This window comes from Cucurbita pepo, chromosome LG05 (genome assembly GCF_002806865.2).
Source record: "Cucurbita pepo subsp. pepo cultivar mu-cu-16 chromosome LG05, ASM280686v2, whole genome shotgun sequence".
Classification (NCBI taxonomy): Eukaryota; Viridiplantae; Streptophyta; class Magnoliopsida; order Cucurbitales; family Cucurbitaceae; genus Cucurbita; species Cucurbita pepo.
In genome coordinates, this window is record NC_036642.1 from 1104132 (window position 1) to 1114029 (window position 9898).

The 9898-nt window shown below is 33.1% G+C and overlaps 1 protein-coding gene across 4 annotated transcripts; it reads right to left on the reverse strand.

Moving 5' to 3' along the window:
- Positions 1-2245: 2245 nt before the first annotated feature.
- Positions 2246-8749, reverse strand: LOC111795284. Of its 4 annotated transcripts, XR_002815184.1 has the most exons (11): positions 8379-8749; positions 7465-7598; positions 7306-7377; positions 6942-7087; positions 6719-6833; positions 6553-6633; positions 5829-5966; positions 4018-4105; positions 2769-2876; positions 2568-2653; positions 2246-2427 (listed from the first exon to the last, which is right to left on the reverse strand). XR_002815184.1 is itself a non-coding variant. In XM_023677614.1 (10 exons), the coding sequence occupies exons 1-10, from the start codon at positions 8662-8664 to the stop codon at positions 2631-2633; spliced, it is 1191 nt and encodes a 396-aa protein (XP_023533382.1). In that variant the 5' UTR covers positions 8665-8749; the 3' UTR covers positions 2246-2630. The 4 variants fall into 4 exon arrangements, 3 of the variants coding, with proteins under 3 accessions (XP_023533382.1, XP_023533380.1, XP_023533379.1); XM_023677614.1 differs by having other exon boundaries at positions 2246-2653; XM_023677612.1 differs by lacking the exons at positions 2246-2427; positions 2568-2653 and having other exon boundaries at positions 2662-2876; positions 7471-7598.
- Positions 8750-9898: the final 1149 nt, after the last annotated feature.

Below are 9898 nucleotides of genomic sequence, written 5' to 3' on the forward strand. Positions count from 1 at the left end.
TCAGACCTTTAGGAAAGTCTTTCCATTCTTGGNTCCATTTCCTCAAGTGTTGATGTTATCTCGGCCGCGGAGTGGCCGTCCCGATCAAGGAGAAGAACTCTCAGACCCTTAGGAAAGTCTTTCCATTCTTGTAAATCGTCGGCAGTGCAAACCATAGCTCGCTCGGCTAGTTTCTTAGGTCACTGCTAAAAAAACTCATACATCTTCATATCATCTTCATTTGAAATGGAAATTTCAACATATGTACAACAAACAAAGAACAGAAATCGAAATTTCACAAATGTGCAAGAGCGAGACATTTTGGAGAAAACGATAATACATTAGAGAAGGCGCTTTGGAGATTACCTCAATCATGCTTTCGCCTCGTCCTCTGACCGAATCGCAGCTTCTGCATCTACATAAATACAGAAGTAAAAATAAGAAAAAGAAGAAAAATAAACAGGAAGAGAGAACATCGAAAGAGACCGGAAGTGTGAGAGAGTACGGATCCCGACGAGTGCGGACCATACATCTGCATTCATGGCAATCAAGAAACATGTCGAATAATTTGTTCGGCTCAAAGATTGGAAGAATTCAAAGAAAAGTGAAATGGAAGAGGAAAGCTTAGAGTTGAAAATGCAGGAATTAGCAACGTCGATAAACACTCTTACGTCGTCGTAAGTTATTTTCATGGGGACTCTCTTCTCTTTTCGTAAGAGACTACAGTGGTTTCCTCATATTTCGGCGGGAGATATTTTCCCTTTTTCGACTGTAAAATTCTTGCCATAAATGTATTATAATATTCGTATTAATTCAATTTAAAATTTAAAATTTAAAATATTGACGGTTAAAATTGAAACATGCTGACGGAGGTTGGCTTTTAACAAATGTTTTTATTCATCTAATTTCTATGATTCTCTTAAGTATGTTAAGATTCGAGAATGAAGATGAAATCCCTTCTCTTAATTATGTTAAGATTTGAGAATGAAATCATGTATACATTTAGCTAGGAGTTTCATTTAAATGGAAAAATATTTGTTTGATCCACTCCAGTAAATAAATAATATTAATGATAAATTTAGAAGAAAAAAAAGTTGTTCATATGACATGAATTCACCCATATTTACAAATTGTGACTCATAAAATTACTCTAGCTTAGAAAACACTCAATTATGTGTGACTAATAAAATTACTCTAGCTTAGAAAACTCTCAATTATTTACTCACTAGTCGTCTTACCATCTAAATTATGTAAAATAATGTCTTTTATTAACATAAAAATGTCATTTTAGATACTAAAATTTGGAGACTTAATCCAAAGCATATACATATATATATTACTCGTGGCCATCTAATTTACCCACTTGCTTATATATATATATATATATATATATATATATATATATTTATTTATTTAAGTATTGAGAATTAAATAATTATAACTATAAATATAAGAATGAAACCTCATAAATAAATTTAAAAAATATTTTAGAACTAATTTATATTCATTAAAAATTAACAAGTATAAGTGTAATTTGAACTTTTTGAACAAAATGTTCCATTTTGACCAGGTTCGTCAATTTTGACCCCTCAACTTTTTTAGAACTAACAATCAACATTTGAAAATGATTAATACCTTTTAACTATTGAGATATATGTTTGTGCATATTTATGCGCGTAAAATCACTCATATTACCATATTAATACACAAAATCAAATTACACTATTTTGTTAAAAGCAAAATAAAAATAATCAAATAATCATTTTTTAAAGTTAAAGACAAAAAAAATAGACATTTCAAAGTTAGAACATATATATATAGAACAAAGTTCAAAAACCAAATAAAATAGAATAAAATAGAATAAAATTTTAAAATTCAAAAGCCAAATAAAATAAATTAAATGGGGCGACCAAAATAAAATAAAGGACAAAAAAGAAGCAACTTTAGTAAAAATAGTAACTTTTTTGTTGTTGTTTGAAGTCAGAATAAGCAACTTTTTCCCCTCAACAATAACATTGAGAAACATGAGAGAGGGTATAACTTGATTCAAGTGTAAAATATTTTAAGATTAATACAAGGAAGAAATAAACAAAGAGACTAAAAAAAAGAATAGACTAAAATAAAAACAAACCGAGCTTTCCTATGAAAACAATTAAGAAAAATATTAACCCATAAGAAGTTTTTAAAGACAGATCTTGAAGTGTACACGCAAACAGTCCATTAAAATACTATGGGATTCTCCAGGTGGGAGGGGGCAAGATAGTGCTATCGAAAGAACAGTAGAAGGGAATAATATTACAGTACCTCATACCCCTACAGGCCCCAGTTGTCGCAACAGAAGCAGATTAACGAAGTGCTATGGAAAGAACAGTGGGAAGGGATTAATATTACAGTACCTCATACCCCTACAGGCCCCAGTTGTCGCAACAGAAGCAGATTAACGAAATGCTATGGAAAGAACAGTAGGAAGGGATTAATATTACAGTACCTCATACCCCTACAGGCCCCGGTTGTCGCAAAAGAACCAGCTTAACAAGTACTTCACACAAGAATCAAACAAAATAATTATGGACTTTTAAATCTTGTACCTCTTGTTTTCATTCTTTCTATTAACCAGCTAAGCTACAATATCCTCATGGACGAGCGCCATGTCACGAAACTACTGCATTCAGCTCTGCGCATTAGTTTAGTCATTTTTCAAAACTAAGTGAATGGAAGAAAGTCGAGATAGCATGATAATAGAGAAAAAACCCGATTCTGTAACTCGATCAAGCATATATATGACCCACCGTTCTCCATTTTGGAGTATATTACGTCAGAATTTACTCCCATCGCCATTCTGGAACTGGATTTGCTAGCCAGTCTCTTTTCCTTTGAAGAGCTTAAAGAGCCTTCTACTGTTCAACAAGAACAAGGATATCAGATTTACTTGTACTGGAGATGACAACGCCAAAAGAATCGTTTTGCTCGCTCTGTCTTGTAATAATTCATGTTTGAGTCCCCAAGCTTTTAGTGCTTCTAACTTAAAAAGATGGGTTTAAATGCAAGTCCTCGATTCATCTGCGTTCCAAAAGTTCCTAATATTCTATTTTATCTCTCCACTTTTCAAATTTAAAATTAACGCTATAAATGTGTCTGCATAAATATCTACCAAATAGAATTTTGCACAAATCATCCCGTTTTTAACCATGTTTATATTGTTATAATATACGTATTTTCCATTTTTAGAATATTAAATCACATGTGAGGTTGGGAATTCAAAGCCACAGCCTCAAAAGGAAAGTTAGGTGCATGTTGGCATAATATATGAGTTCAGTCTATGGACGAGTTCCTTATCTAATCATCACGATTTTATTTATAGATGAGGTTATCTCATTCTGTATTAGGAATTAGAAATGAAAAGAAAAAATATTTTCATACCTTGCCATTCCCATACTTCTTTTCCATCTCCCTTGACCAATCTCGGGTACCGATCTATTCGTGAATCTTCCTGAACCAACTCTTCTACCTACATAAAACAAAGTAATGGTAAGACCATAAATTTAATCCCTTAACTTTCATGTTTGTGCCAAACATGTTCCTTAGCTTTAAAAGGATATTTAGTAGGACCATGAACTTTTAATGATTTCCAAAACTTTCAAATTTGTGTTCAATGAGTCCTTAAACTTGTGTATCCTTGACATTTTTTAATNAATATTCTATTTTATCTCTCCACTTTTCAAATTTAAAATTAACCCTTTAAATGTGTCTGCATAAATGTCTACCAAATAGAATTTTGCACAAATCATCCCCAGTTAAAAATTAACCATGTTTATATTGTTATAATATACGTATTTTCCTTTTTAGAATATTAAATCACATGTGAGGTTGGGAATTCAAACCCACAACCTCATGAGGAAAGTGAGGTGCATGTTGGCATAATATATGAATTCTGTGTAGGGACGAGTTCCTTATCTAGTCATCACGATTTTATTTATAGATGAGGTTATCTCATTCTATATTAGGAATTAAAAATGAAAAGAAAAAATATTTTCATACCTTGCCATTCCCATACTTCTTTTCCATCTCCCTTGACCAATCTCGGGTACCGATCTATTCGTGAATCTTCCTGAACCAACTCTTCTACCTACATAAAATAAAGTAATGGTAATGGTAAGATCATAAATTTAATCCCTTAACTTTCATGTTTGTGCCAAACATGTTCCTTAGCTTTAAAAGGATATTTAGTAGGACCATGAACTTTTAATTTTGTTTACAAATTCTTAAACTTTAAATGTATTAATGATTCTCAAAACTTTCAAATTTGGGTTCAATGAATCCTTATACTTCAATTTTGTGTTTAATAGATCCTTGACATTTTTTAAAATTTACAAACTTGTTAAATACAATTCATTGACATTTTTTAAAATTTACAAACTTGTTAAATACAATTAAAAGTTTAATGTCCTATTAGACACAAAATTCAATTCTATATCTAATAATTTGTTAATTTTTTTAATATATCAAAGACCTTTTATACATAAAATTTAAATTCCAAAACTAACAAATACTTTTTTAAAAAGTTTTAGAGACCAAAACACAAATATGGAAGTGTTTTTTCAGGAAGCAAACAATTTCATTAATGTAGGAAACAAGGAAACAAGTAGGATAATTACAAATAAACATGAAAGCTAAAGAACTAAACCTGTAGTTTAACTTGGAAAGCATCAAGAAGAATATCAAATGAAGTGATTATAAATTGGAATGCGGAGAGGACAAACAGATTATNTATTCGTGAATCTTCCTGAACCAACTCTTCTACCTACATAAAATAAAGTAATGGTAATGGTAAGATCATAAATTTAATCCCTTAACTTTCATGTTTGTGCCAAACATGTTCCTTAGCTTTAAAAGGATATTTAGTAGGACCATGAACTTTTAATTTTGTTTACAAATTCTTAAACTTTAAATGTATTAATGATTCTCAAAACTTTCAAATTTGGGTTCAATGAATCCTTATACTTCAATTTTGTGTTTAATAGATCCTTGACATTTTTTAAAATTTACAAACTTGTTAAATACAATTCATTGACATTTTTTAAAATTTACAAACTTGTTAAATACAATTAAAAGTTTAATGTCCTATTAGACACAAAATTCAATTCTATATCTAATAATTTGTTAATTTTTTAATATATCAAAGACCTTTTATACATAAAATTTAAATTCAAAACCTAACAAATATTTTTTTAAAAAGTTTAGAGACCAAAACACAAATATGGAAGTGTTTTTTCAGGAAGCAAACAATTTCATTAATGTTGGAAACAAGGAAACAAGTAGGATAATTACAAATAAAATAATTACAAATAAACTAAAGAACAAAACTTGTAATTTAACTTAATTAGGGAAAGCATCAAGAAGAACATCAAATGAAGTGATTATAAATTGGAATGTGGAGAGGACAAACAGATTAGGTGATCTCTTTAATCTTTGTTGATGGAAAAAATTAGGATTTCAGATTGGTTTCCAAATTTTAGCCATGGCTATATCCAAAAAGAATTATTCATCTATCAAAATCCATCTCGCATATGAATCGAGAAAACATTTTTCTATGTACATTTCAATGAATTTGAACGACCTAAGTATTTTAGCAAACTCTATTGCCAAATATTCAGAACTACATCCACCACTCGGATTGTAACTTCAGTAAACGTTAAAAATCCATGCGACAAAAAACAAAATGATGAAATAATTTACGCCTTGATTGCTCCTAAGGACAAAGAAAAATTGATCTTCACCTCACCTAGATGTAAGATATATTGATTCTAAATGAAATAAGAAAAAATGAGAGTCAAGGAGGGACGTGATACCTTTCTCCATAATAAAGGATCCTTCCTCTCTCGTGGCAAAAGAAGATGGTCACGTAACCTAGATGCAACAACCCATGATTCACATTGTCCACTGTTCCTCGTTGACATCAAAGCATTTTCCTCAAGTATTTCGCAAACCTGTAATGAAGACCGAGAGATTAGCATTAGAGTTTAAAAAATCTACCGGAGTTGGCAAAACGTCTTGGGGTAAGGGTTTCTCTTATTACCACACGAACTGTATGTGAAAAATCTGGTCACATTTCAATTTATCTTGACAGTAGAAGATAAAAAATTTTAGTCAATAAATATAAAAAATGTTTTGGGACTTCAAATACTCAATGTGATAAACTTCTAAAACAATCCTGTTTGGGAGATCAACAACTTGAAAATTCTGTACTTATGATTGCAAACTAGAGAATAGCATAAAACTTCATATCTCAACGAAGTCTCAACTTTAGAGGAAAGAAACTGAAATTGTTTCAGGAGGGTCAATCACAAAGTACCACATGGAAAAGAATTAATAAGCATGCATGCTACAATTATTTTCTATTCTAAAATTCATCAGTTGGAAGATCTTTTATTTGTTATCTATGTATTAATCAGACTACGCATGCTGAGAGGACAAAATTTTAGCTTCAAATAGGAACCAACCTAACAACGAAGCAAATCACGCAAAGAAAAATGACTACTTGAAAAATAAAATTGAAAAAGCCATAGCTTATACCTGGTTGTACAGATCTTCAGCTCTATTAGTTAGATATTGTCTCCGGCAAAGTTTCCATAGTAACCATGTGCATCCCACGAGCTGTACATCTCAATATCATCAACTAGCTTCAACATATTGCAACTAAAACCTAATCAGTTCAAAGCTCCCTTGTAGAGTAGAATACCAGTAAGGAAACTGGCAAAACAACAAAAGCATGCTGCAAAACCCAGTGACGAATACGGCATGTAAAAGGCTTGTAACTTTCAGCTAGGTGATCTGGGCATTTCAATTCCTTGATACTACACAACGAGGCGGATGCAAAGAAATTCAATCAGCACATATTTTAATCAAATGATACATTGTTTCCACTAAGGCTCTGACTTTATGCAAAAAGTTGAATGGCATACCCAAGAGCATTTTGCCGTGCCTGGAATAACCCACCAATAGTTTCCAATGCCTTGCTCTTTGCATACATAATAGTGGTGTTGTCAGAGTCAATGTTTTCCACCAGCGCTTTACCATCGAGATCATCCCATATAGCATCCTCTTGAACCTGATAATGAATTAAAATCAAAACTCCGTGTGCTGACAACAAAAATACTAGGTCCTTCCACATTAAACGTGCAACTAAATTTGAACCATTAAACTTCACTAAATAAGAGAGAAACAAAAATAGAGGCGCCACAACAAAAAGGAGCAAGGCTAGAGTGCTATTGAAGAGGGAAATAAATACAAAACTGAAATTTTTATAGGGACACCGAGATAACAAACCCAAACTATCCCAATTCCATCGCATAAAAACTTGGCATTTGCTTCACAGAGGTGAGATTCTAGCCATTCTGACTGCAACAATAGGATAAAGAAGTGTGAAATTATGACCAATAAGAAAACGGAGAGAGAAAATTACAGTTACCAGGGAAAAAACCTCACACATACAAGTTTCTTAACTGCTTTATTGATTACTCCATCTTCTATACATAACCTTCCATGCTCTCTATAACCATGACCGCATTCCAACTTACCTTCATGGCATTCTCCATGACTTGGACAAGGCTCACAAGCATCTGAAATTAGTTATATATATTTTGGTTAGAAGTAGGAACTATCAGAACAAAACCAAACTAATCACCATCGACAGATTACTTCATATGTAATCACTTATACTGGCTTTACGTTCAACTTGGAAGTTCAATAAAATAAACAGAAAGTTAGAAGAAGCAAATGCTAGGGTAAAGCTAAAAGGCCTGCAAGTTTTAACAGAAAAAAAAGTTGATGCAATATGAACAAAGAATAAAACAGAACAAATTTTAATCTATCGCCTCTAAACAATATAATGGATGACAAGTTGATCTCGAGTCAAACATTCTGCAGACGACTAACCACTGACTTAATCAAGGAGCGTTCTCTTTGCAATCGCTAACCACTGACTTAATCAGGTTTATCAAAGGGCTCTACGTCGGATGCTGATCTTGTCTCTCTCATCAGAGGAGATGGTGACTTTATCTTAGTATGTTCGCTTCCCCATGATAGAGGATATGATATTATGGTTCCACAAGTTTGCACGAGAGCATAACAGAAAGTACCAGTTAATGGCGCCATTATGCATAACAAAACCATTTCAAGTGGCCGGAATTTATTGTTGGCAAACGAAAGAAGAAAAACTAAATGCAACGTGCGAAAATGAGCTAAAATGTGCACCAAAATTGTGAAGACACAAAGCATTACTTCAGAAAGAACAAACATACGCTAGAAATCATCATTCAAAAAATTCATTTTCAAATTCCTCATCTTCGAGTTTTTAAATACCAAACACACAGGAAAGGTTGGACAATGCTACGACTTACCAGAAAGCAAATCAAAAGAATCGGCGTCGGAGTCGCAGAAAGGCCTCGGGCGGCGAGTTTCAAGTCTAGATACAAAGAAGTTACAACTCACAAAAACCAAGCCGGCGATGAAAAGTACAGTAATTAGCCTAGTAAGATCATCCTTGGAGGGAAAGAAATCACGAGGCGGTCCCTTGACAGAATTCAGCAACACTGCAGAAGATGAACCATAAGAATCGCGTTTAGAAGCGACATCAGAGTTCAGATTATGCTTGAATTTCGTTCGCCTCTTCGGAGTTGAAGACATCGATAAACGTCGTTCTTCGCGGCCTCGCTCAGTCCTCTCCAGCTTCGTTCCTTTTGCCTCCTTTTTTTTAATTTTGGAAAATTGGGCTTCGTGAGCGGTACAAAAATTAATTTTCTCAAAATACCCTCCATTTATGGTGTAGGTTAGGTTATCTTGGTTGTTTTGACAAAAATACCCTTCCACGTCAGTAAACTACTATTTTTTTTTTCCCCTTTTTTTTTCTTTTCTCTCCGTAAAATTGCAAATTTAACTCTCCAGTTTGAAGCATGTTGTCAATTTCCCATTTTCTTCTTATTTTTTAAAATTTAGATTTTTTTTTAGGTTTTAATTTTAGGTTAATGGATAATAATTTAGCACAATTCAATTTCCCAGGCTTTTCTTCTTCCTCTCCAATTCCCATCGTACCCGCTGTATATNATTTTTTTTTAGGTTTTAATTTTAGGTTAATGGATAATAATTTAGCACAATTCAATTTCCCAGGCTTTTCGTCTTCCTCTCCAATTCCCATCGTACCCGCTGTATCTTCACAGATTCGAGCCCAAATTAGAACTAATCGGAATTCATCATGATTTTAAGAGCCTTCGATTTAGTTCGAGTCGAACTGAATAATTTCATCGTTGTTTGATGTNTCATCATGATTTTAAGAGCCTTCGATTTAGTTCGAGTCGAACTTAATAATTTCATCGTTGTTTGATGCTTTCAGTTAGTTTGAGCCTCCCATGGCATCGATTCCCCTTTCCACCATGAGAGAAGGCCCATCGGAGGATTTCACCGGCGATAAGCGCATAGATTGGTTTAGGATTTTGGAACTGAAATTGTTTCGAGCGGATAAAGGCTTTGAATGGTCGCGTTGCGCCTGATGTCTTCTACCGAAAACTTCAACTGATTTATATATGTTCTAGCAACTGGTTAGTCCATTTTCGTTCAAGAATTTGTAGGATGTTTATTTTTTGAGGAAAATTGCTCAAACGAACTTAAAATGATCAAGAAACTCCATTAAGACAGTTCGTAGTGCCCAATCTTCGGCGATTCATTCAGAAACAGAGTAAAGAGACGCAAATTCTGTAAACTGATTGATGCCAGAGGCAGAAATGGATCTGAAAACCTTCAAGCATGAAGGTTTTTGACTCCCGAGATCGAAACCTACATGAAGACCACTAGTATTCAAGTTTTGTAATCTATACTCCAAAACTTCAATAATACTTTACCAGCTTACTCATCCACACATAAAATT

Excerpts from the sequence above, each read along its gene's own strand:
- LOC111795284 (XM_023677611.1), bottom strand. The coding sequence starts at position 8,664 with ATGTCTTCAACTCCGAAGAGGCGAACGAAATTCAAGCATAATCTGAAC. Across the intron at positions 5,967-6,552 it reads CTGAAGATCTGTACAACCAG|GTTTGCGAAATACTTGAGGA; the intron begins GTATAAGCTATG and ends TCTTCATTACAG. Across the intron at positions 4,106-5,828 it reads ATCCTTTATTATGGAGAAAG|GTAGAAGAGTTGGTTCAGGA; the intron begins GTATCACGTCCC and ends TATTTTATGTAG.